This window comes from Manis pentadactyla, chromosome 5 (genome assembly GCF_030020395.1).
Source record: "Manis pentadactyla isolate mManPen7 chromosome 5, mManPen7.hap1, whole genome shotgun sequence".
In the NCBI taxonomy this organism is placed as follows: Eukaryota; Metazoa; Chordata; class Mammalia; order Pholidota; family Manidae; genus Manis; species Manis pentadactyla.
The window spans coordinates 92,322,025-92,349,782 of NC_080023.1; the positions used below are offsets into that span (position 1 = coordinate 92,322,025).

General features: G+C 39.6%; 1 protein-coding gene and 1 pseudogene across 1 annotated transcript; both read right to left on the minus strand.

Moving 5' to 3' along the window:
• Positions 1 to 27,758, minus strand: part of LOC118930075 (N6-adenosine-methyltransferase non-catalytic subunit-like) — a 181,148-nt pseudogene that overhangs the window by 59,720 nt on the left and 93,670 nt on the right.
• Positions 1,788 to 22,135, minus strand: LOC118926335 (rho GTPase-activating protein 20-like). The gene is made up of 6 exons (XM_057502521.1): positions 22,105 to 22,135; positions 21,447 to 21,531; positions 9,710 to 9,787; positions 7,400 to 7,466; positions 4,819 to 4,947; positions 1,788 to 2,283 (listed from the first exon to the last, which is right to left on the minus strand). Exons 1-6 carry the CDS (start codon positions 22,125 to 22,127, stop codon positions 2,213 to 2,215), a joined length of 453 nt encoding a protein of 150 aa, XP_057358504.1. The 5' UTR covers positions 22,128 to 22,135; the 3' UTR covers positions 1,788 to 2,212.

The following is a 27,758-nucleotide window of genomic DNA, read 5'->3' on the forward strand; positions in this document are numbered from 1 at the left end:
TTCTGGAGCAGTGGCCTGTGGGTAAAATTGTAACATTTCCAGAATATCTTGCCTGGCTTTAGTGAATCTTCATATCAACAGGCGTTCCTCAGTGGTGGAGAGTCGTTCATCTCCATATCAATGGGTAATTACCTGGGCAACTAAGGACTTATCTGAACATGAGACCTTAGGGGCAAGTCTTGTTTGCTTTTGCCTGAGCAGGAAAGAGAGGGCCCCAGACTGCACTTTGTAAGCAATGAAAAAGGTTTTAAACTTCATTTGACCCTTTGACTGATTTTGGTTTTAGAGGTACTTTGCCCCAGGATTTCCTCTCCCTAGAGTTACAACATTGAACCTCTGAAACATGGCAACTTTCCTTAACAGTTAATCAATGCAATAAAAGCAATTAGGTTAAAGTACATCTATGTTTTAAAGAACTGATAATTAGGCAGGATTTTCATAGTGCTTTGAATATAGTTGGTGCTCAGTAAGTACTTCAGGGTGGCAAAAAGAGGAGCTTTCGTTGTGTTTTTCTAATGCATTTTCTCACAGCCTATGAACAAAAGAGATGGGTCTACAACATTTAGGTTTTGTGGACTCAGTCTTGGTGAGTTGAGAATATGCCCTAGAAGAGATCACGATAATGGGCTCATTGATCCACGCTCCATTCTAAAACCTGAGGAAGGCATGCTGCCCCAGCAAGCGCAGTTCATCAGCACACAGATAGATGGACAGAGAATTAAGGGAGCGATGGAGGGCCAAACGAACTTTGAGCCTGAGAAATATGGTAGGGTGATACAGATTGACTCCTCTGGTTGCTTCCCTTTTTTAGTTTAAAACATTACATTCTCTGTATTATATTTTTCAATAGGACAGTAAGAATAGATTTTATCCTTTTACTGAGGTAACTGAGCTTTTGTGAAGCAGGAACTTGATAATTTAATATTTTTATAAGCTTTTTGCATCCCTCCCAATGTTTAGAAGTACAATCTAGCATGGTGAGTACATACTCATCAACCTCTGAGTCTATTCCAGCTTTCCAAAATACCAAAGCATGGATGGCTTTAAGACAGTACATTTCCTAATACTTCCATATGTAGTTTTTCCCCAAAACTGATGTGCCAGAAAACTACACTGAGTTCCCAAAACCCAAGTCCCACCTCATAAAGGATATGCAAATTCCTCATCCTCCTCTTACATCTTAACTAAGGTGAATGGCCTGAAGGGTAAACCAATCTAGGTGTCTAACAACGGGGAAGCCTTTGTAATGATTAATCACAGCAGCTGAACCTAGGGGGCCTGAGTCTTTTTCAAATTTATACATATTTCTGTTAAGGATAAAGCCTAGTGGTCAGTCTGGTTTATTTGCCTCTTAAGAATGTGATGAGTTCAAGATATGTGGTGTAGAGAGTAAGGGAGTAATATCAGTTTTTGTTTAATCAACTTTGCTTGTGTAGTCTCCTCTATTTCCAAAAATTCATGGCTTCTGAGGAAGAGTACACTGAGGAGAAAAGAAGGAGAAACAGTAACAAATACTAAATGCTTGCCAATGATCTTTTTTACATATTTAGGTTATGGAAATCCTTTTCCACTATTCGCAATAATAATTATCTGGTCTCTGAAAGCACCAAAGAACAGCCAAAGTATATAAAGTAGGAAAGTTTTTTTAAAAAAATGTAATTCAGTATTTTCTGGAAATAGCGAAATTTAAAAAATATTTTGGGAAAAATCTCCAGATAAAACTTTAATGTGATCTCTTTCAAAGTCTATGTATATTGTTCACCACAGTGATCAAAATCTTTTTAAAGCATTTTTAAGATTTAATTTAAAATTGCCATTAATCCTCATCTTACTCGTTAATTAAAAATATATATTTCCTAGGCCCTTTTAACAAAGTATAAAATATACTCCAGCTGTCAGACCAGTTGCCGCCTGAAGGAAGCCAGTACCAAAACCTAGCAGGAAAGGAGCAAGTGGTAAAACTACTCTGACTTAGGTGTTATTGGCTGAACACACGGGAAGGTACAAGGGCTTTGCAGGTCAGCCTCCCAGAGCATGGAATAGTGCAAAAGGGTGAAATGAGGATCCAGAAGTGTTGGAAAATACCCAGACACTGGGAAAAATTGTTGGTACATCATAATGTAGGTCGTTTAGAAAGTGTGTCCACAGGTAAAGATGAAAGACTCGTTGAGGAGCAATGGGCCGTGGTGTTCTACCCAGTCGGTTTTTCCTGTCAATTGCCAGAGCCCGTCCAACAGGCCAGGTGTGCGACAACACCCTTTTTGAATCTCTTCCAGCAGGAATCTAAGGAAGAAGTGGGATGATCATTACTAGTAGTTTAATTCACTTCACCTTCTTTCCACAAGTGCCACTGCACATCACACTTGTTCCAATGGCGAGAAGAAAAGGAAACCGAGTCAGTGGCCTTTTGGAATTTCCCACATTATGAAATTGGCCAATAGCATCCTTGTGGTGCTAATGTGTTGTTCTTCCCGATATCGTAGTTGAACCTTCCCCCATATCGTGGTTGAAGCCAGGGTCAGTCCTTTTAGAGGTGTCTACTACCTGCCTCCCTGCCTCATGAAACAACCTGTAGCTGTTCAGGTTTCTAGGTATTAGCCATGTGCAGCGGATTTCAGTGTCAGAGCCCATTTTAAAAGCTAAGAAAATTTGGTATTCAAATCAGGCAGAGTGTGGGCATCATCTACCTTCATTGGAAGTCTCCTGTGACTCTGAGATTTCCTATTGGGCTTTCCAAGTGACCAACTGTGATCCCCTTTCTCCTGTCAAAAGTGTCTGCCCTTCCTGACACAACCTGCTTGACCCCACTCTTAGCGGGCCTCTGGTCCTATGCTCTGGGGGCCACAACCCTCAGGCAGCTCCATGGATGACTTTTGTTGTCAGGGTCCTTGGAAATAGTCATTACATGTGGCTGTATTACCGGATCCCAGGTGGCCAATTTTCCTGAAACCCTACCAAGCTGCCTAGGCATGATTTCTAATTACGCAACAGTTCAGGGCACTACTGATAAACAGCTATGAATGTTTTCATAATAAGGCAACTGAATGTTTGCTTAAACCACCTACTTACAAAACTGAATGCTTTAAAGATGTCGACAGTGGAGTTGAGTTGTAGAAAGATATAAGTACATGAGTAACATTTCACCAAATATCCCCGAATGCCCATCCACTTGGCTTTTCGTGGATATAGTGAGTGAGAGCACTGCCCCATGCACTCACAGGGAGCAGTGCTTGTGACGCTGGGTCAGCGAGACCAGGATCAAATAACCAAAAGGCTCCTGGTTTCCCACTTAGTTGGGGAAGCTACTCAAGAGTCTTTGAGCTTCAGTTTGCTCAACTTAAACATAAATGAAGCCATGTGTCTTACTGGCGGACTAAAGATTTTAACATACAGCTTGGCACCAGTCGTGGCTCACTCGGCCTCGATAAAAGTAACTTCATCCACTCTGAGGCTTAAGGCAACCTTGACACCCACAGAAGACCACACCCCCATTCTCTACTTGCTCTTTCGGCTTCCAGAAGCTATGTGGTTGTGAAGGAATAATGCCACCGCTCCGCCTAATTAGGGTCTTTCTTCCTGCCCTGAGATGCACACCCCGACCATTTTAAAGGGAGAGAAGGAAGAACACAAATACGTTCTTCAATCCAGCAGGAGGATCCTGTTTGTCAGGACATACACATGCTTACCCTACATATGCATATGTAGGTTGAGTTGTATGTGACCTGGTTTCCCTACTTGTAACCTGGTTTTGTTATTTCTAGAACTATCTGATGTACTCTGTTATAAACCTTCAGTTTTTCATAAGAACAATGCTATATCACTTGATAAAAAGCTATTTATTCTAGCTACTCTATGAGCACAGACATAAAGCAAAGGAGACACTATGTCGTGAACTTTCTTAAAAATATTTTCCGGCTTAGCTGGACCATTTGTAATGTATATTATTTGGTCTTAGAGTTCATGTTGCCCTTTTGACTACTAGAAATATATGCTATGGGTTGTGAGTATGTGAGTATATGAGTACACGGTGGAATTAAGGTATGAACATTTAAAAAGCAAATTTTTGAATCATTGTTCTTATAGGATAACAACCATAATGTTAAAAATGCCTTGAGTAGAAGTTGTTTTCTGGCTCAAATACTTCTCAGATTAATAGCACAGTTTCTTCTGAGAAGGACACATCATTGGGAGCATTTTGGCAGGGCAGAGATAAAAATTGTAGCAAGAAAGAATAATAAGCCCCATCCCTAAGTTTCTATCGAGTTGTAGCCTCCACATGGGTGTGAAGCAGACGTGAGTGAGCTCCTTGTGTGGGTAGCACTGAGAGTTCAATTCTAACTAGAATACCAAGGCTACTCCACCGTATCTAAAGTCGGTAAGTCCCATAATTATTTGCTCCCCCTGAATTCTTTATTCTAGGTTTCTCTGAGCAGGCCATCATTTGATTACTTCTTGTGATGGCCTGAGATACTGGAGAAAACCCTGTGATGGGGAAAATATATTCCCCGGACATATGAAGCTCATGCTCTTATTAAGACACAAGTTATGTTCGTAACATAACTGAATGTTGGAAAAGCTCTGGGGTCACAGAGAAGGGAGAGACTGTCTACCTAGAGGAATGAAGGGGAAAAAACCCCTCCTAGCAATGTATTGGGTGTCTCTGAGGTTTATTTTGGGCTACTGGTTCATTGTTAGGTTCTTGCATGTACTGCCTCCCCACCCCCTCATGGAGAAGAATCAACTCTATGTCCTGAGTTTGTTTTTAGGAGTGGAGAGATCAGCCAAGAAAAAGCCAGTGCAGGAAGGGAGGGGGCTCACCTCTACCTTGTTGGCTCCTGGACAGCTGCCTGGGCTTCAGGATGAAAGGAAAGATTGCATCCTGTAGTTCCTGGGGCACGAACGGAGCAGGGAGATGGCTCATTTTAACTCCGTAAGGATGTTCATGCCCTGCATGGAGAAAAATCTAAATATAGATTCCGGCTGATGGTGGTGGGTAGGGTACAAACCTACCTTACCATGAGCATGTGCAGCATTCTGGGGTGTGCTGCCATTCCGGGGCTTCTGGACAAAGAATGCTGTGCCTCTGAGTCAGTGTCATATTCATTCACCTGGGGAACCCCTACAGAAAGCAGGTGCCCAAGGAAGGGTTTAGAAAGAGAAAAAGCTTAAACATGGTGCTTTGCTTGGAATGCACAGCCCCATCATGGCAGTGCACCATGTTGACTTGTGCTGTGCTTCCATCTGAGAATATTAAAGGCCCCCCCAGTTTCTGTCTTGACATCAACTAGATGTGTAAGGCTCAGGCAGATTGCCCCTTGGAAGCTTACATTGATGCTTCAAGCACTTGCTTATAAGGATCAGAGTAAATATAGTAAACATCGGTAGTTAATAATTTCAAATAATAGTATACGTTAAGAATTGCTATGATCACTGTTCTCTCCCTCAAGGTGTCAGCTTAACAAACAGAATTTCCATTTGCTTTTGTCAATTCTAAACCGAGGGCTACTCAAGAGCAGCAGGGAGCCTTTATGCTTCCCCCACCAACCCCACCCCACCCCCAGGAGGCTCTTGCCAATGGTCAAATGGAAGGATGCACCCTGTGTTGGGAACCCAAAAGCAGAGTGCAAAAACACTTCTTTACAGAGTGGATAACTGCACCCAAAATCATGGGGAGTTGCCAGCCAAGAGTTTTGTTTTGCTCTTCCATGCTCTAAATTGCTTCCTCTCCGTAGAAAACTCAAAACTCTAGGCTCATGACCTGGATTTCATTTCTCAAGTATAGAGTGAAAGTTCCCTTTCTTTCAGTTCACATGTATTATTGAAAGTAACTTGAGGAGCTCTTGTTTTCCTTTTCATCTGGTGCTCATGCATTGTCAATACTCTGTTTAGCACAACAATCACAGTGACTTCCATCTTTTAAGGCAGAAGAGGCTTCTGTGACAGGAATAAGATACAATGAAATCACCAGTATAGCCAGTAGTTAGTCCACAATTGAGAATTTACAGCATGCTAAGAAAAGTATTCGGAATGGCTGCTGAGGGACCGTCAAGAATGGACAGGCTCTTATAGCCAGCTGTGGTACGTGATGTTCTAAGCTTAAAAGTTACCATTGTAAGGGAATGCAAGAAACACCCTAGAGTGAGAGCCACCCAGTTTCCATACCCTAAGGGGGATGAAACTCGTGGGGACGAAACTCGTGACAAGACGTTAAGGGATGCTCGTGCAAAGGTCAGGCAAGCGGCGGGTCCCCGTTTCAACTTTATTGGTTAAAGCATGGGGTGTGTTTTAACTTCATTGGTTGTGGTAATGTATGGGCGTTGGTGTAATGGCTGTGGAAATCCTATATAATCTATACCTAAAGTTGCTTGGGGGTCGACAGCTCGGACTCGATCTGTGTGTCAGGGGAGGTGCTGTCGGCCCCAGCTAGCTGGCTGAATAAAGACTTTGCTTGGATGTACATCTCCGTGCCTGTGTGGTTTCTTCTCTGGAGAAGCCCCGGAGTCCTGGACCCTAACACCATCTATATTGTTTTATCTAAGTTAATGTATTTTATTAAAATACATATACCTAGGTATTTGATGTTTTTCACTTTATTGCTGATTTCTTATTAACTGAAAAAAATGAAGCAACTGGGCACGCTGTCCTCAGCTATGCACCTGGTGGCTCTTTGTATTCTCAGATGGGGAGTATATATTTCATAGAGAAAACTTGGTTCTTTAGATTTTACAGATCACTTGAAAATATTCTTTGATTCATTGGAGAATGACTAATAGCCAATGGATTGTTGGAAAGATTAAAAATTAATAATTATGTAAGAGGAAATGCTTGAAGATTTCTAGGAAAAGTCATTGTCACCATTACTGTATTGCAAGGTCTCTCACAGATCCTGTGCATGTGTTTATTTTAATCTATTTCCATTTCCACAGTGAACAAATTTACTGATCCAAGAATTACTATTTTGAGCTGACTTGTAATAACTATTTTAGTAGAGGTGTAAGCTCTGTATCAATAACCTCGAGAACAATCCTGGTAAACTCAACCTGAGACACAGAAAAGTACTTGTGGCTCAGTCAGTGACGACTTGAGGGATCTAAATGTGATCATCTCATTTTCTTTAGGCCACTGAGAAAAATTCTGGGCACAGAGCAGATGATAAATATTTGGATTTGGAATCAGAGACATGACTGGATTTTACAAGATTCTCACAAATTAGAGGCTATTTTATAGTTAGGAGGTGGGACAGAGCAATTCTTGAATACTAACCATATCAATGAACACTGTATGAGATTTTCACTTTGAAATGTATTTAAACTTAAGACCAAAGAGCCAGTAACTTGAGATTTTACAGTTAGAATTTTGAACCCCACCAACCTCATCATAGATTTTCCCTGGCACTTACCAATGAGTGGATGTAGGGTTTTTTCCTTCTCAGAAGTGACCCAAAGCTGGTAATCTTCCTCAGAGCCCTTGGAGACAAAAAGAATGTTTCACAATAAGTCTTTCACAGTAGTACTTGAAGAACACATTTCCTTAGCAGTTAGTTGTTTCCAAGAAGAAAGAATTGAGTCCAGTATAAATGCTATTTGATCCATGGGGTGTAGCTACAGTTTTTGAGTTAACAATGCTGACTTCAGTCACCTTTTGTCCCCCAGTGACCATCCCAGATTCTTGTCCCTTTGATAAAGGCCAAGGATCTATAGCACCACAAGGCAATCAGTCCCTCACTTTGTGGGTGGTTCGTGGCACAAGAAAACATTCTTATGCCCCCATCACTAAGGAGGAAAAGGCTAATCTCAAGAGTCCTGCCTCATGTTGTCTCCAGACTCCTTGGAGAATGTTGGTTTTTGCTTTCAGATGTCCCTGCCCAGACAAGCACATCCTCCAGAAAGCCACACACAGTGCCATGATTATTCCTGAGCAAAGTAAAACCTGAAAGGCATCATCAGCTCAGCAGCCCTGAGGAGAAGGAGAGAAATGTCCAAGAGGCCTTGAGCAGATGGCAGCATGAAGTCAGCCCACTGGCTTTGGTGCGGACAAGCCCCACTTTAGGGACTGAATGGGCATGGACTCTAACCTAGAGCACAGGTCGGATGCAGAAAGCAATTAGTCCCTGCAGTAACACCAGCATTCCCACTTGAAACAGACAAGTCTAAATTATAAAGACTGCTGAACTCTTTCAAAGAATCCTTCAGGAGACAATGAAGCAAGAAATGTTTGAAATGGAGTTGATGATAGTTATTATGCTTGCCTGTACTCCTGATTAAAATCATGGCCTTACCCACATGAAGAAGGGTCCAAGCATGGAAGCAATCTCTATCTCTCTGTCTCTCTGTCTCTCTGTCTCTCTCTTTCTCTCTCTCTCTCTCTCTCTCACACACACACACACACACACACACACACACACACACACAGCTAAATCTGCTCAAAGTCATTGCAAAAAGGAATTGAGAGCCAGTAAAAATATTTTGAAATAGGGATTGGAAACACGATATTGGATTCCTTTAAATCAAGCTTCATATGTAGCCAAATAACCCGTTTTTCATTAAAATAGAAATGTTTTCTTGCCTAGTTGAGATTGATCGCCTTAAGCAAAGGAAAATCACAAACATAAAATCAAATTAGTTGTATCATTAATCAGTCTCCCCAACTTCATCCCTGAAACCACCCGCTCTCTTCCAAGATTTTTTTATTATTCAGGGCATACATATCATATAGGTTAAAAATCAATATAATCTGTGTTTCACTCAATGCCTATAGTCAATTTTATTTTAAGCATATTATTAAATTCCATTTGTTCAGAAATCCTTTATTTCTTATGCAAATTCTGGTTGCCTACAGTTTTTAAGGGGTTTAATTGTGCCATTGGGTCAAACAAAACTTAAATTACAATTTTGTAATTCTGTCACACAATAACAGGACTTTTCCCATTTACAGAGAATTTTATATAAGAAACTGTGCATTGCAAATGCTTCCTTCAGCTCTGTCCATCTGATATCTCTTTTCCCTTACGAAACCTCACCCTGAAATATACCCATCTCTTTCACCAAAAAAAAATTTCAGCAGCTCGCTCTAGCCCCATCTAAAGGAGGGACGTGGCATTTAAAAGAAAACAAAATGAAAGTGATGCGTATACAGATATCCCCAGATTGTGGTCTTATTCAACCCTCGCCTCCTTTACTTGTTTAAACAAGGCATTAGCTTCTCTCATTCTCAGGAGCTGCATTAAGGGGATGTAGATTCTAGCCAGGTGATCTCTATATGTCGATCATCTATGCCATTTGAGATGAATGATACTGAGACTGAGTCCTCAGGTGATGACCAAGGTAAACAGGGATGGGAGAGGAGGGATCAGGAAAGAAGATTCAGAAAGAGTAGCCCCATAGAGGAAGAAAGATTTAGAGTCTTATGAGTTGTCTTATGTATATTCTTTGGTTATATTGTTTATAATAAATATGCAATGTGATTAGCCTTCTCATATTATAGCCCAATTTTATGCTCTGAGTTTCAATTTGCACAAAATTAAGTTGGGAATGCAGGAATAGTACCCATGTATAGGCTAATAACATAGCTTTGCTACCTCCAATTTCTACATTTTCGGGAGAAATAAGACTTTGCTATGTATAGTAATCAGCTATCTTATGATGGGTGAACACATGAGCTTGCAAAATCAAATTTGGTTTTTACTAAAAATAGCTTGCAGGTAACTTACAGTTACTCCTAGCACTTGTAGTGACATGTTGATGACATCATTCACTGTGTCTGAGGTTTTTACTGTTATAGTTAAAGGCTGTAAGAAAGAAATAAGAAAATGGCCATGAATTTAAAAATTTAAACCAGGTGAGCAAATAATTATTGGCAAATTATTATCCATATTCTAAAGTCAAAACTTGTTTTCAGGCAATAAGAAAATAAAGCACATGTAAAGCAAACCCTAATTACAATTTGTTTCCATTCCCTTAAAAAGCATTTAGGTAGTAGGAAGCATTTCAGTAAAATATGTATTTCTCTTAGAGGATTTGTGGCGCATAAAACGTAACAGCTTCATTAAGAAAGAGGAAGACTGAGAACTCTGAGAGGGCACATGGGCTTGTCCTCAACATCCTCAGGCTGTGAAGATAATGGAGAGGGGAGGAGTTGAAAAAGGAGGAACTGGATGCTTTTCTTTCTTCTTCAGTTGTGTTTTTATAGTATGGCTTTGTTTCTTTGCAGTTATATACTCAGCTTCAGTAAGAACACAATAAGAACATTAAATCTCTTTAATATATAAAGACATTAAAAAAATAGTGTACTTTCTCTCCATCAGATGACATGAGTACTAGGATTTTCATTGTTGAAATCTGTTGAGACAAACCAATGAGTCTAGCAAATGAGACTGAAAATATTAGAAATTGGAGTTCCGTTCCCAAATCTGACAGTGAACAAGTATTTATACTAGCTTTCTATCATTTTTCACACTGAGAAACTGCTCATAAAAACAGGACAGTTTACAGAAAATTACCTAAAAGGGATTAATATTATACTGAGATGGTATCTATCAAACTATCTGAATTTCAAGAGATATTTAAAAGTAAGACAATATGTAAGTAACATTTACTATGCACAATATAACATTATAATATTATCAGACGATGAGGCCCGTGTCATCTGATAAAGTGGTCAAAGAAAACTGTGTAAATGGACATTCATGGGCCTTAAAAATTAAAAACAAAGTTAAAAGAAACCCTTTTTTAACGTATTATTTTTCTTTTCATTGTATTTTTTTTTCTTTTTGATTTCAATTCAACTGCCTGATTTGCCAGATGACCCTGAAAATTGTTTGATAAAGGGACTTTTGTAAACAAAAGCATTCATGGATTTCAAATTACTTGTAGCACTAAGGATTATGAATCAGTGTTTCAGAACCCAGAAGTAGAGTTAACAGCACTGTGCTAAATTTTATAGAAGTATTCAAACAGTGTGTTTTAGCTTGGGATATACGTTTTTTTTTTTAATTTTTAAAAAACTTTTGTAACAGTTCTATTTTTAAAGATGTCCAAAAACTCTCCAATACAATTTAAAAACTCTCCCATGACATTGCTTGTAAGGTATAAAAAACAAAAACACTAATCTGTTTTGAAATGCTGGCAGTCACTCCCTAATTTATCTGGCCTGTAAGATAATAAATGGCTTTTCACAGCATATGGAACATACTGTGTTCAAAATAATAATTACAGGGTTGTATGTATTTCTTCCTGCATGTTCTCTCTTCTCCAAAACAGATACATTCCAGTAGAGTCTTTGTATGAAAATAGGTTGAAAAAAAAAAACCATTTTATCAAACAATTTGAAAAACAGAAATATGACCTGTTTTTCCCTTTTGACCTAAGTGTTAACATGATCTATAAAGAACCAGAAAGATGTGATCAATTCTCAAGACTTCAGGCCAACCTTGAAATGTCTAGGTGTTCAAATTATTACCCAAAACAACTATTGTAATTATGTTTGATGATATCAATGAAAATATGCTTATAATTAAAAATATACGAATCTCACCATAGAAACTCAAAATGTTTAAAAATAACACGTTTTTATTGGTAATATATTTGAAAGAAAATTTATCGGATGGGCTAAATTACAAAATGAAGATGGCAAGCGTAAAAGTCAGTGATTTAAAAATAGGTAATAGAAATGATCCAGACTGAAAAAGAAAGAGAGAAACCAAGATTGAAAAAAATAAATAGAACCTGAGGGACCTGTGGACAATATCAAAGGCTTTAATATACATGAAACTTTCGAGAGCATGAGTGAAATACAGGCATTGTCAGATAAAAGAAATAAAGAAAAACTGTTGGTATAAGATGTTCTCAAGAAATGCTAAGGGAAGTTTCGCCAGGATGAAGTGAAACAGTATGAGAGGGAAACTTGGGGCTTTGGTAATGAATGAAGAACATTAAAATTGTTTTATTTTGTGTAAATTGTGTGTAAATAAAGTTCATTTTAAAAATTTCAAGGTGATTATCCATGAAAAATTCTGAATGTAACCCACAGGCACAATGGAAATCAAAACAGGCAGAGACAAGATTGTGCTTTGCTACAGGAGGATTGTCTAGACTCATATCCCTCAACTAATGCATCTCTGTGGCACTCAGAAGCAGCATGAGTTTTGCTACTGTATGCGAAATAACTTTCTTAAACTACCTCTTCCCCCCACCTTAAAATAGTATTGTGTATGATCTAGAGCTACTTAAAGCATAACAGAGTATTATGAAGAATAACAGTATCATAAAAAATAAACAGAATATTTTGTTCCTCATTGTTAATGTCTATGATAGTGCACTATAGTTTCAGAAATGAAATTATACATGAATAATTAGGGCTAATGGTTTGATATTTTCCCCAATAGCTTAAAAAGAATGAAGTAGAAATATGCTGATCCCTTAAAAGTATCATCCTCTCCGCTCAATTCAATCCTGACATTTCACAGAATGAACGACTTTCAAAACAACTCTGCCTTTCACATAGAAACTAAATGTAATACCTGGCCCTTGAGTGGATCCTGTAGTGGAAAGATGATATTATTGAGGTCAGCTGACAGAATGGGACAACAAACAGTAGATTAAATGTTTAATTTCCTAAGGTGATGACTGTGTGGTGGTTAAATAATGGAATATCATTATTCTTAGGACATACTTAATATTTAAGGATGAAGGGCTGTGGCGAGTGTATGCCCTCAAACATAGGTATACACATACACATACAGAGAGAAATAGAAAATAAATAATAAAGCAAATGGAATAAAACATTACTAAATAGGTGAATGTACATAAAGGGCATATGGGGTATTGTTTATACTGTGTTTTTGTAGCTTTCCTGTAAGATTACAATTACTACAAATAAAACATCATAGGGAATAAAAACTATAGAAACAACCCAAACCACTCTGTAAGTAGTGACATCTGGAAAAAATGTTTAATTCTAATAGGAAAATAAAAAATCACTTAATTACAAGAAGCCACTATAATTGCTATTTGAAGGATCTTGAGACACGTTATGGGCATTAATATACCATGCTCTTTCCATGCTTAAGCACTGTACCTATTATGGATTCCCCTATCTTCGTATCACCTAGGATTCACTTTTTATATACACAAAAATACATTTTCCCAACATGGTACTTTCTAAATACTCTCTCCTCCACTGTTCCTTTCTCCCTCCCATCCCCCCGAGCTCGCTCTGTCTCTCATTCCGCCTACATCAGAAACTTGAAATTTAATTGTTGGTCTTAAAAACACTTACAGGGGGGTGGGGCGGAAGATGGCGGCGTGAGTAGAGCAGCGGAAATCTCCTCCCAAAACCACACATATCTATGAAAATATAACAAAGACAACCCTTCCTAGAATAAAGACCAGAGGACACAGGACAATATCCAGACCACATCCGCACCTGAGAGAACCCAGCGCCTCGCGAAGGGGGTAAGATACAAGCCCCGGCCCCGCGGGAGCCGAGCGCCCCTCCCCCCAGCTCCCGGCGGGAGAAGAGCAGGCAGAGCGGGAGGGAGACGGAGCCCAGGGCTGCCGAACACCCAGCCCCAGCCATCCGGGCCAGAGTGCAGGGCCCTCGATACTGGGAAAACAGGGCAGCAAGAACAGTGAGCAGGCACTGGAGGCTGGGCGACAGAGGACATAAGAAAAGCGCGCGACCATTTTTTTTTTTTTTTTTTGCTTTTTTGCTGCTTTGTTTTGGCGAGCGCTTTTTGGAAGTCTTAAAGGGACAGGGACCCCAATATTAGGGAAACAGGGCAGAAAGACCGGTGAGCAGAGGCCTGAGGCTGGCACCGGAGAATAAAGAAAAATGAACGACCACCTTTTTTTTTTTAATTAAAAATTTTTTTTTTTTTAATTAAAAAAAATTTTTTTTCTTGTTTTTTTTGTGGTCATTGTTTTGTTTTGGCGGGTGCTTTTTGGAAGTCTTAAAGGGGCAGGGCGGGTCACTTAATCCAGAGGTAGGGAATCCGGGATCTCTGGGCACCCTAACCCCTGGGCTGCAGGGAGCAGGGAGGCCCCTTACGGAGATAAATAGACTCCCAGCAGCTCCTGCTCCAACGCGACTCCACCATTTTGGAGTAGCTGCCCGAGCCAGGCCACGCCCACAGCAACAGCGGAGATTAACTCCATAGCAGCCGGGCAGGAAGCAGAAACCCTGTCTGCGCGCAGCTGCGCAGCACAAGCCACTAGAGGTCGCTGTTCTCCCAGGAGAGGAGGGCCACAAACCAACAAGAAGGGAAGTCCTTCCAGCCGTCACTCGTCCCAGTTCTGCAGACTATTCCTATCACCATGAAAAGGCAAAGCTACAGGCAGACAAAGATCACAGAGACAACACCAGAGAAGGAGACAGACCTAGCCAGTCTTCCTGACAAAGAATTCAAAATAAGAATCATAAACATGCTGACAGAGATGCAGAGAAATACGCAAGAAAAATGGGATGAAGTCCGGAAAGAGATCACAGATGCCAGAAAGGAGATCGCAGAAATGAAACAAACTCTGGAAGGGTTTATAAGCAGAATGGATAGAATGCAAGAGGCCATTGATGGAATTGAAATCAGAGAACAGGAACGCATAGAAGCTGACATAGAGAGAGAAAAAAGGATCTCCAGGAATGAAACAATATTAAGAGAACTGTGTGACCAATCTAAAAGGAGCAATATCCGTATTATAGGGGTCCCAGAAGAAGAAGAGAGAGGAAAAGAGATGGAAAGTATCTTAGAAGAAATAATTGCTGAAAACTTCCCCACACTGGGGGAGGAAGTAATCAAACAGACCACGGAAATACACAGAACCCCCAACAGAAAGGATCCAAGAAGGGCAACACCAAGACACATAATACTTAAAATGGCAAAGATCAAGGACAAGGAAAGAGTGTTAAAGGCAGCTAGAGAGAAAAAGGTCACCTATAAAGGGAAACCCATCAGGCTAACGTCAGATTTCTCAACAGAAACCCTACAGGCCAGAAGAGAATGGCATGATATATTTAATACAATGAAACAGAAGGGCCTTGAACCAAGGATACTGTATCCAGCACGACTATCATTCAAATATGACGGTGGGATTAAACAATTCCCAGACAAACAAAAGCTGAGGGAATTTGCTTTCCACAAACCACCTCTACAGAACATCTTACAGGGACTGCTCTAGATGGGAGCACTCCTAGAAAGAGCACAGCACAAAACACCCAACATATGAAGAATCGAGGAGGAGGAACAAGAAGGGAGAGAAGAAAAGAATCTCCAGACAGTGTATATAACAGCTCAATAAGCGAGCTAAGTTAGGCAGTAAGATACTAAAGAGGCTAACCTTGAACCTTTGGTAACCACGAATTTAAAGCCTGCAATGGCAATAAGTACATATCTTTCAATAGTCACCCTAAATGTTAATGGGTTGAATGCACCAATCAAAAGACACAGAGTAATAGAATGGATAAAAAAGCAAGACCCATCTATATGCTGCTTACAAGAAACTCACCTCAAACCCAAAGACATGTACAGACTAAAAGTCAAGGGATGGAAAAACATATTTCAAGCAAACAACAGTGAGAAGAAAGCACGGGTTGCAGTACTAATATCAGACAAAATAGACTTCAAAACAAAGAAAGTAACAAGAGATAAAGAAGGACACTACATAATGATAAAGGGCTCAGTCAAACAAGAGGATATAACCATTCTAAATATATATGCACCCAACACAGGAGCACCAGCATATGTGAAACAAATACTAACAGAACTAAAGGGGGATATAGACTGCAATGCATTCATTCTAGGAGACTTCAACACACCACTCACCCCAAAGGATAGATCCACTGGGCAGAAAATAAGTAAGGACACGGAAGCACTGAACAACACAGTAGAGCAGATGGACCTAATAGACATCTATAGAACTCTACATCCAAAAGCAGCGGGATATACATTCTTCTCAAGTGCACATGGAACATTCTCCAGAATAGACCACATACTAGGCCACAAAAAGAGCCTCAGAAAATTCCAAAAGATTGAAATCCTACCAACCAACATTTCAGACCACAAAGGCATAAAACTAGAAATAAACTGTACAAAGAAAGCAAAGAGGCTCACGAACACATGGAGGCTTAACAACACGCTCCTAAATAATCAATGGATCAATGACCAAATCAAAATGGAGATCCAGCAATATATGGAAACAAATGACAACAACAACACTAAGCCCCAACTTCCGTGGGACGCAGCAAAAGCAGTCTTAAGAGGAAAGTATATAGCAATCCAAGCATATTTTAAAAAGGAAGAGCAATCCCAAATGAATGGTCTAATGTCACAATTATCGAAATTGGAAAAAGAAGAACAGATGAGGCCTAAGGTCAGCAGAAGGAGGGACATAATAAAGATCAGAGAAGAAAGAAATAAAATTGAGAAGAATAAAACAATAGCAAAAATCAATGAAACCAAGAGCTGGTTCTTCGAGAAAATAAACAAAATAGATAAGCCTCTAGCCAGACTTATTAAGAAGAAAAGAGAGTCAACACAAATCAACAGTATCAGAAACGAGAAAAGAAAAATCACGACGGACCCCACGGAAATGCAAAGAATTATTGGAGAATACTATGAAAACCTATATGGTAACAAGCTAGAAAACCTAGGAGAAATGGACAACTTCCTAGAAAAATACAACCTTCCAAGATTGACCCAGGAAGAAACAGAAAATCTAAACAGACCAATTACCAGCAACGAAATTGAAGCGGTAATCAAAAAACTACCAAAGAACAAAACCCCCGGGCCAGATGGATTTACCTCGGAATTTTATCAGACATACAGGGAAGACATAATACCCATTCTCCTTAGAGTTTTCCAAAAAATAGAGGAGGAGGGGATACTCCCAAACTCATTCTATGAAGCTAACATCACCCTAATACCAAAACCAGGCAAAGACCCCACCAAAAAAGAAAACTACAGACCAATATCCCTGATGAACGTAGATGCAAAAATACTCAACAAAATATTAGCAAACCGAATTAAAAAATACATCAAAAGGATCATACACCATGACCAAGTGGGATTCATCCCAGGGATGCAAGGATGGTACAACATTCGAAAGTCCATCAACATCATCCACCACATCAACAAAAAGAAAGACAAAAACCACATGATCATCTCCATAGATGCTGAAAAAGCATTTGACAAAGTTCAACATCCATTCATGTGAAAAACTCTCAGCAAAATGGGAATAGAGGGCAAGTACCTCAACATAATAAAGGCCATCTATGATAAACCCACAGCCAACATTATATTGAACAGCGAGAAGCTGAAAGCATTTCCTCTGAGATCGGGAACTAGACAGGGATGCCCACTCTCTCCACTGTTATTTAACATAGTACTGGAGGTCCTAGCCACGGCAATCAGACAAAATAAAGAAATACAAGGAATCCAGATTGGTAAAGAAGAAGTTAAACTGTCACTATTTGCAGATGACATGATACTGTACATAAAAAACCCTAAAGACTCCACCCCAAAACTACTAGAACTGATATCGGAATACAGCAAAGTTGCAGGATACAAAATCAACACACAGAAATCTGTGGCTTTCCTATATACTAACAATGAACCAACAGAAAGAGAAATCAGGAAAACAACTCCATTCACAATTGCATCAAAAAAAATAAAATACCTAGGAATAAACCTAACCAAAGAAGTGAAAGACTTATACTCTGAAAACTACAAGTCACTCTTAAGAGAAATTAAAGGGGACACTAACAGATGGAAACTCATCCCATGCTCGTGCCTAGGAAGAATTAATATCGTCAAAATGGCCATCCTGCCCAAAGCAATATACAGATTTGATGCAATCCCTATGAAACTACCAGCAACATTCTTCAATGAACTGGAACAAATAATTCAAAAATTCATATGGAAACAACACAAAAGACCCCGAATAGCCAAAGCAATCCTGAGAAAGAAGAATAAAGTAGGGGGGATCTCACTCCCCAACTTCAAGCTCTACTATAAAGCCATAGTAATCAAGACAATTTGGTACTGGCACAAGAGCAGAGCCACAGACCAATGGAACAGACTAGAGAATCCAGACATTAACCCAGACATATATGGTCAATTAATATTTCATAAAGGAGCCATGGACATACAATGGCGAAATGACAGTCTCTTCAACAGGTGGTGCTGGCAAAACTGGACAGCTACATGTAGGAGAATGAAACTGGACCATTGTCTAACCCCATATACAAAAGTAAACTCAAAATGGATCAAAGACCTGAATGTAAGCCATGAAACCATTAAACTCTTGGAAGAAAACATAGGCAAAAACCTCTTAGACACAAACATGAGTGACCTCTTCTTGAACATATCTCCCCGGGCAAGGAAAACAACAGCAAAAATGAGTAAGTGGGACTATATTAAGCTGAAAAGCTTCTGTACAGCAAAAGACACCATCAATAGAACAAGAAGGATCCCTACAGTATGGGAGAATATATTTGAAAATGACACATCCGATAAAGGCTTGACGTCCAGAATATATAAGGAGCTCTCACGCCTCAACAAACAAAAAACAAATAACCCAATTAAAAAATGGGCAGAGGAACTGAACAGACAGTTCTCCAAAAAAGAAATACAGATGGCCAACAGACACATGAAAAGATGCTCCACATCGCTAATGATCAGAGAAATGCAAATTAAAACTACAATGAGGTATCACCTCACACCAGTAAGGATGGCTGCCATCCAAAAGACAAACAACAACAAATGTTGGCGAGGCTGTGGAGAAAGGGAAACCCTCCTACACTGCTGGTGGGAATGTAAGTTAGTTCAACCATTGTGGAAAGCAGTATGGAGGTACATCAAAATGCTCAAAACAGACTTACCATTTGACCCAGGAATTCCACTCCTAGGAATTTACCCTAAGAATGCAGCAATCAAGTTTGAGAAAGACAGATGCACCCCTATGTTTATTGCAGCACTATTTACAATAGCCAAGAATTGGAAGCAACCTAAATGTCCATCAATAGATGAATGGATAAAGAAGATGTGGTACATATACACAATGGAATACTACTCAGCTATAAGAAAAGGGCAAATCCAATCATTTGCAGCAACATGGATGGAGCTGGAGGGTATTATGCTCAGTGAAACAAGCCAAGCGGAGAAAGAGAAATACCAAATGATTTCACTTATCTGTGGAATATAAGAACAAAGGAAAAACTGAAGGAACAAAACAGCAGCAGAATCACAGAACTCAAGAATGGACTAACAGGTACCAAAGGGAAAGGGACTGGGGAGGATGGGTGGGTAGGGAGGGATAAGGGGGGGAGAAGTAGGGGGGTATTAAGATTAACATGCATGGGGGGGTAGGAGAAAAGGGAGGGCTGTACAACACAGAGAAGGCAAGTAGTGATTCTACAACATTTAGCTATGCTGATGGACAGTGACTGTAAAGGGGTTTATAGGGGAGACCTGGTATAGGGGAGAGCCTAGTAAACATAATATTCGTCATGTAAGTGTAGATTAGTGATAGCAAAAAAAAAAAAAAAAAAAAAAAAAAGGGCAGTTCCTGTGTGGTAACCTCCAACGAGTTCTACACAAGGGTATAAAGGGCATATAAAAGTGTAGGCAAAGGGTCTGTTTGTGTTTATACAGAGGATCAAAGCCTAATTGGGCTACCCCGAAAATGAACTAAGATACGATATGAAAAAGAACTTCCAACATCTGCACCCTCTGGAAGACTCATGCCAGAAGATGATCATCAAAAAACCCCAACAAAGACCCACGCACTGCTACAGCTGTAGATGCACTCATCCCACCAGTTCCTGGACCTGCCATGGGAATGAGGAAGGAGATATCTAAGCTGGCCTGTGCATACAGTAAAACAACAAATTTGACTGGATCTATACTGTTGGAACTCAACCAAGAATTAGGAGAAGTGCAAATTGTAGCGCTCCAAAGTCTTACAACTACAAACTATTTATTGTTAAAAGAACATATGGCATGTGAACAGTCCCCAGGAATGGGTTGTTTTAATTTGTCTGATTTCTCTCAGACTGTTCAAGTTCATTTGGACAATATCCACCATATCATAGATAAGTTTTCACAAATGCCTAAGGTGCCTAACTGGTTATCTTGGTTTCACTGCAGATGGCTGGTAATTACAGATATGCTTTGGTTATGTAACTATACTCCTATTATGTTAATGTGTGTGTGCAATTTAAGTAGTAGCTTAAAACCTATACATGCTGAAGTTACTCTACAAGAAGATATATCAAAGAAATAATCAATCTTCCCATGTTTTCTTCCGCCTGCTACTTCTATAGCTTTTCTTCTTCCTTCCTAATTACAACCCTTAAATAGAATTCGTGCCTCATATCAAATTTACCGAGTATCATAATTCTTCCAAGTGGTAAAGATACCTCAAGACAAATGCTGGGCATAGAAGCCACAGGGCATAAATATGCAAAGAAGTAAAAAGCTAACTTTTTCAAACAATAAGGCTTCTCTCTCACTTACCAACTTCACATTTCCCTGTATGGCCCCGGAAGATGACTGGTTAGCCAGAGACGGGTAAGATTCCTCAAGGGAGGAACAACCTAAGACAGGCACAGTCGCAGGGGGGCCATCAGGTGAGAAATTGGGGATCAACAGAGGTGAGGCTTAGAACCTCACCCCCCCGTTCAGATAGAAATCTTCTGCATACGTGGATGTTTTATTGCCCTTGTCTAGCTTGGATTAACACATAGTCTACAGGCACACACCTGATCATCTACATTTGCTCTCTTACAACACTAAACTATGTTTTCTACCTTTATCTTGTATCTACCTACCACTTCAGCATTTTATTAAAAATAATAATAATAAAGAGAGAAATGTGGTATCCACATATAAATCAAGTATAAAAACCAAATGAGTATTCATATTTGAACTGACTGTTTATAGTTCATAATGCATGAGCAAAACCGAAAGTTTCTGTGATGACTGCCCTTGTACTGTTCACTATGTAACTTATTCATTATGTAAGAATTTGTTCTACATGTAAAAACTTGTTTGTTATGCCTCAGAAGATTGGAGACTGACAAAAATTAGGCTTGGGGTGGAATAATGATTGTGCATTGAGCATTGACTCCCCTATACAGAATTTTATTGTCGTTAACAACCATTTGATCAATAAATATGAGAGATGCCCTCACAAAAAAAAAAAAAAAAAAAAAAAAAAGGACAGACTTCCAATGGTAAAATAAATTAGTAACCGGGATGTAATGTATAGCATAAGGAATATAGTCAAGATATTGTAACAGCCTGGTAGGGTGATAGCTGGAACCTAGAATTATGTATATAAATGTTCTACCACTGTGTTGTACACTTGAAACTCATGTAATGTAATACTGTGTGTCAACTACCCTTCAATAAAAAATAATTATTAAAAAAAAAAAAAAAAAAAAAAAACACTTACAGAGGTACACTTCTTGATGTCCTCAGTGAAGATGTCGAGGGAAATGCTTTTGGGCTGGTCCTTCTCTTTGGCCAAATGGGTATACCTAATCAAATTCAATAATAACCCAAAATAGTAGGATGAGTTACCTATTTGCTTATTTTCAAATCAATCTATGTTGTTAATATTTTCAATATACTTTGTTATTTTTAAAGGCATATCAAAAACTCAGCAAAATCAAATTGTGTGTTGGAAGAAAACATGCAGTCATATTTCAAGAAAAGAAGATTTGACCCAGGAATTTTCTGGTTTCCCTTGTCAAGTGGGATTTGGGGAGCATATCCATTCTCAAAGCTTTCCTGCCTGTTTGAGGGGGCCTGGCACCTTCCTGGGTCAAAAGTACGAAGTAGCAGTTGCTTCGAGAATCAGTAGTGTCACCTGTACTTCATGAAAATTTAACACGTTTTGAGAATAATGTTAGCTCCAGTAATTAGGTTGGAGAGAAGAGGAAGATGAGGATGAGAACCAGTAGTTCCTCAAAAAGCAGCACAACCTGCATGTAAGTGACAGAACAATTTCTACTAAGGAGAGGGAGAATAATTTGGGGGTCCTGCTTTGAAGAGATTTATATAACTTTATCATGGATTAAAGATTTAAGATATGTATATTGACAAAATACCTTTGCAGGAAAGAGTACCACATTTCCTTTTGTTCTGTAGATCTGCAATTTAAAAAAGTGGGAGAAAATATTAAATGACATAAAATACTTAGAGTAACATATTAACATGGCCATTCCATATAACCATAGCAGCAGCCAGTAGTTAGTGGTGTGGATGTATGTGTAAGTTGTCCTCTCCTTATAATTGGGCTTTTGATGGGCCCTGCTCTTTTACAAGCAGTATTACATTGAAGGAAACAGGTCCTAAAGTGGAAGAGAAGCTGGTTTGGAATCTAAATATTTAATTGCAACTCTGTGATGCAAGCTATACAATCATGGGCAAGTCACATCCACTCTGAGCTTCAGTTTCCAGAACTGGAAATGGGTCAGTTATACCTCAGTGTTCCTGCGGCTGGTAGTGCTTTTCAAATACAAAGATGACTACAGATGATTCAGATTAAATTGTACTTAAGAAACTTGGCATTTGGATGGACTATCTTGACCCAGAAGGAGAATATCCTTTTAGGGGAAAGCCCTGCAATCTTCTATATCTTTATAGATATAGAAGATTGTAATACATTTAATTAGTTTCTAGAAAGTTTATTCTTCATTCTATGATTCTCTGACCAAGATCAATCCACCTATGACTAAATTACTAAAGATTAGTACTTTCCCTGATGAAGTTCCTACAGAATGTAATATCCAAAAGTGAAAAAGCTGTAAGGTTCATTTGTACATGGATTTATCACTTACTAGCACTGTTTTTATTGTGGTAAATTACACATACCATAAAATTGGCCATTAGTGTTCTTTAGCACCTTTACAGCATTGTGCAGCCACCACCATTAACGAGTTCTGGGCCATTTTTATCACGTAAAAGCAAGCCCTGGGTTCTTCAAGCAATCATTTCCATTCCCCTTGTTCTCAACCACTGTGTCACTCCTTGTTTATCCATTCATCAGTTGATAAACACTTGGGTTATTTCCACCTTTTTTGCTATTTTGGACAATGCTGCTGTGAACATTCACGTACAAATTTTTGAGTCCATGTATGTTTTCATTTCTCTTGGGTGTATACCCAGAAGTGGCATCGCTGCGTCATACGGTATTTCTATTTTAACATAATGAGGAACCATCAAACTTTCCACAGTTGCTGCCACATTTTATATTCCTACCAGCAACATACCTCCCTGGCCCCCTACCCCCATCACCACTCTGGACCTATGTCTGGCAACTGGAATGCCCACTTAGCTCCCCAGCCTGAATATGTACATGGACACAGCTTCTCATTACTCAAGCCCATCTGTAGGAGAGTACCAACAGCAAGTAGCACAAGCACCAGGTGTCAGGCGTGGTTATATGTATGCACTTAAGACACATTTTCACCAAGAAAACATGTAAGCCTGGCTTCCACTCAGGTTTCTCATCCCCTCATTAGGAAAAAAAGTTTCTGAGAAACTCCCTTATAAAATACTTTATATATTCCCAAATGAAACTCTTTCCTCCCACTTGCCACATGAAGAAGACTTAAACAACAGAAACTGCTAATCTTTAGAGAAATCTGTCGTGGAAAAGAAAACATGCAGAGAATGATACAAATCCATGTTTCTTCCCAGTAAACTTTGAAAAATTTTCCTGAAGTCAGCAGTTGCATTATAGAATTTAGTAAGTGTAGTAGTCTCATCATTATGACAACACCTGAGACTTTGGTGGAGTGGGGCGCAGGGGAGAAGGAAGAACACTGAGAGCGTGTGATGAAAACTCGAGGTGTAAGACAAGAATGAGACTTGGGGTGTGGCTGTTCCAAAGAGCAGATGCAAGTGTGGCAGGACCCCTGGTAGCCCAGGAGTGCCCACTCAGGATAAGAGGCCACATTCCTCATCCTCATGCCAGTGTAGGAATATATTTTTGAAATCTAACCTCTACTCCATGGAGTTACAGATTTGTTTTAGACTGTCACCTCCCTATAGACACCAAATATGATCATAGGTACACAGAAATTCAGACAACCTAGTATTTGATGCCCTGATTAATTGTATTTATATAACACTAACTTTTAAGGGAATGAATTTCGGAGTATAAAAGCAATTTTTCAAACTTGAATGAACTATCTAATAGTACTAGCTCAAGACAGATACTCTAGTGGTTTAAAAACACGTACACTCCAGAGGCCCAGGGGGCAGGATGTCAGAGAGAGGCCCCAGAGCCTCGCTGTCTCAATGCTGCTTCCACACACCCTGAACATACATGTTCCCAAGCAACTTGCAGAGCCCATTTGTAAAACTTCTGAGAAACACCAGAGGAAATTACTCCAGTAGTTCCCACTGTTTACCATGAATGTGCATACATTTTCACATAAACATTTTTTGGGGAAAGTACAAAACGAGTGTCATCATCGGAGGTCAAAAAGTGAGTCACTGGCTTATGACACAATCACATTTGAAAGTTTTCCTTCTTAACTCATGTAAATACAGGGCCAGTCTGTAAGTCATACCTGAAGGTGGCCACGAAGTTCACGGTGGGCCAGCCCAAGATGAAGGACCTCTGGGCACCGATGTTGGCTTTCCCCATAGAGTCAGCAGTCCACACTGTGTTGAGTGGTACTTCATGTTTGATCTTAAAGATTTTTTTATTCCTAGAATGATAACCAAACAAGACCTGTTAGTTTCTTAAGTGTTATATGAGCAGTTCACAACAAGGTGTCAGGTCACATTGCTCCAGGGAAAAGTGTGCCTCCTTCATCTCTATTATCCTGTGTGATTAGCACAGCAGATGGTTAGATGGGCCTTTATAGAGTGTGTGGTGAGCAAAGCCTGACCCAGGAAAGCCCTGAAAACACTTCCTTGATGGCAGGAAATAGTCATTTTTCTGAATGCTGACTATTGACTATAGACTAGACTATATATTTTAGAACTTTTTAATAGAACCATTCTTTCATCTTGTATTGATATATTTGTTATATACTATATATATATATAATCTTTATAGTATTTAATTTACTCATGTCTTGCTTACTCAAGAAGTATTTGAGGGGCTGAACAAAGATACACAATACACGATACATGATTTCCAAGAATAATTATGCACATTTACTCATAAAATGGCAGACTGGGAAGGAAAAACTTTGATTAGAGGAATTTAACATTTTCCACCTTAATTTCTAAAAAGATTTTTTAGTCTTTACAGCGTAAGCTAGTTTAAAATCTTTTCTTCAGAGATTTTGTTCACACCATTTTCCCTTAGGTTCCTCCTAAAACTGAAAAAGTCAGTCCACAGATTGAACCCAACTTCAAAACCAGTCATTCAATCCCAGACCAGTGGCCAGGAGGTCTTATATGAAGATGGCGGAAATCCTTCCCATTTATCTCAGGGAAGTCAGGTGACAATTTCTTCCTTGTCTCCTTTGACCTCTGACATGGAAACCACCATATCTCTTCTTTTATCCATAAATTTATTTCTCAGGTGGGCCTGAAGTTTCAATAGTTACAAGCCTTATGAAGGATTTCTAGGAAACTTGCCACAACACTGTGGAACTCCCTACTGTTCAGAACCACATGTGGGAACACTAAAGCTAAAATGAGATCAGAGACACCTCGGGCAAAAATTCCTGTGAGTCCACTGATTCACGGAACAGCTAAGGCTGGAAGTCTTTGATGGCAGTTATGAAATGAAACCAATTTTGCAGGAAACCCAACTGAAGGACAATGTAGATTCAAAGGTTAGGTCACAACCAATATAAACAAGATGGAAACACGTCTTGTGACACAAGGTGGCTACTTTCTACGTTTTACTTCATCATTTTTTACCCTACGTTTGAGAATTTGAAGATTTTTATGAAACACAATTATTGGATATAATCATTTTCCCAGATAGTCACTCTAAAGGCATTATCAAGTTAAAGTGGGAAATATAGATACTTATTTGCTTTGCTTGTTTTCATAGATTTTTAAATTTTCTAATGTGGGTATGTATGTGTATAGACACTTCAGGTATTGTGTGGAAACTTCCAAATATGTTAACCTGGAAAAAGTCATTCCAATAATTCCCTCCATTTGACAAATTGCGAAGATCACCTACACCTTTGCAACTAAACCAAGTTATCCAAAAGCCCAGAACTTGGTTTCCACTCTCCTGTAACATTTACTGGGCCCTTACCGTATGCCAAGCAGTGTTTTAAGTATTTTATAAACATTATTTCATTTCATCCTCAAGCAACTACATCAGGTACTCTCTGTTTGCCCTATTGTATAAGTGAGGAGGCTCACAGAGAAGTTAATTGTCCAAAGCAACCCATTTGACTCTGAGTATCAAATTACTCTGTAAAATAAGGAAAATAATCCCATCTCACAGGGTAGTTGTAAGGGTTAGACAAGATTAAGTACATCACCTCCTTAGCAGAATAGCCAACCTGCAATAAGTCCACAATAAATTATTAGTATTAATATCACTCAGATTAAGTATAGAACTTGCCTGCCTTCTATTTGACATGACATAACTGGGGGCGAGGGTGAGGGTGGTAAGGAAAATAGTTTCAGTTTTCTCTAGTGACTGAAAGGCTTCTTGATATTTTGGTAAGTATTCTTTGTCTTTCATGATGGGACAAGTGAACAGATGCCCTTCCATGTACCTGCCTTCAGATACTTATTGAGCAATCACCACATTTTGTCTGGACTGGATATTAGTTGCATCTGTGTTCAGAGTTGAGCGGAAAGTGCACCCAGTGGTCCCAGCTCCAACATGTATTCCTAGTCTCTCTGCTGCATCTCTTGTCGTCACTGCCATTCCCGAGACGGAGCCCTGTTACTGTTCACTGGGGCCATTGCCTCCTTAACTGTCTCCTTGCCTCCCCACAAATCCATAATCTGCCAGCAGTCAAGAGAATATGCTAAAAATTTAACCAGATATGGCCTAGTGAAAAATCCTTAGCCTACTTCAAGCCCTACTGTGGCATGATGAGACCCAGTGTGACTGGAACCCTGACCACGGAATCGTGTCTGATATCACACCCAGCTTCAGACTCCAGTCCCATCAGCCTTTGACCCCTCCCTCCAAGGGGCCAATAGCACCCACTTAGGGCTGCTGTTCGCTCAGCCTAGAAGGCTCAGCCACCGTGCATAGGAATGGTGACTGCTTCTCATCCCATAGGTTCACTTTAAATGCTGCCACTTCAGAGAGGCCCTCCTAGATGACCCCTCTCTAATGTGGTCCCTTCTTTTTCACACTGCACCCTGTCCATCTGTTATTGGAAGCACTAATCACAGTCTGCAATTGAACCCCTCTTGTTTGTACCTTCCATCTGGAAGCCCCAGGTAAGGGAGACTCTGCCCGTCACATTCTCAGTTGTTTCTACTGTGGCGTGGCACAGGAACGCGACCTGCATAGTACTTGTTGGAAAAATGACCAAAACATTTGTAAAATGAGAGAAAAAGCCCTTAACATTTTCATTACAGTTGATTAGCAAAAGGGTTAGTGAATTTATGGTAATGAGGAGAACAAGTGGTGTCTGCATACTTGGTGTTAGACACAAGCAAGAAATTGCTGTACAGGAAGAGGTGCCGCTGCTGTCTCCTCTGGCCACTTCTGAGTTCCACATCGTCATGAAGCAGCAGGGGGCCCTCACATGATGTAGTCGCTTCACTGTGGGTGTGCACCTCAACAGAAGGGCTTTTCCTGCAA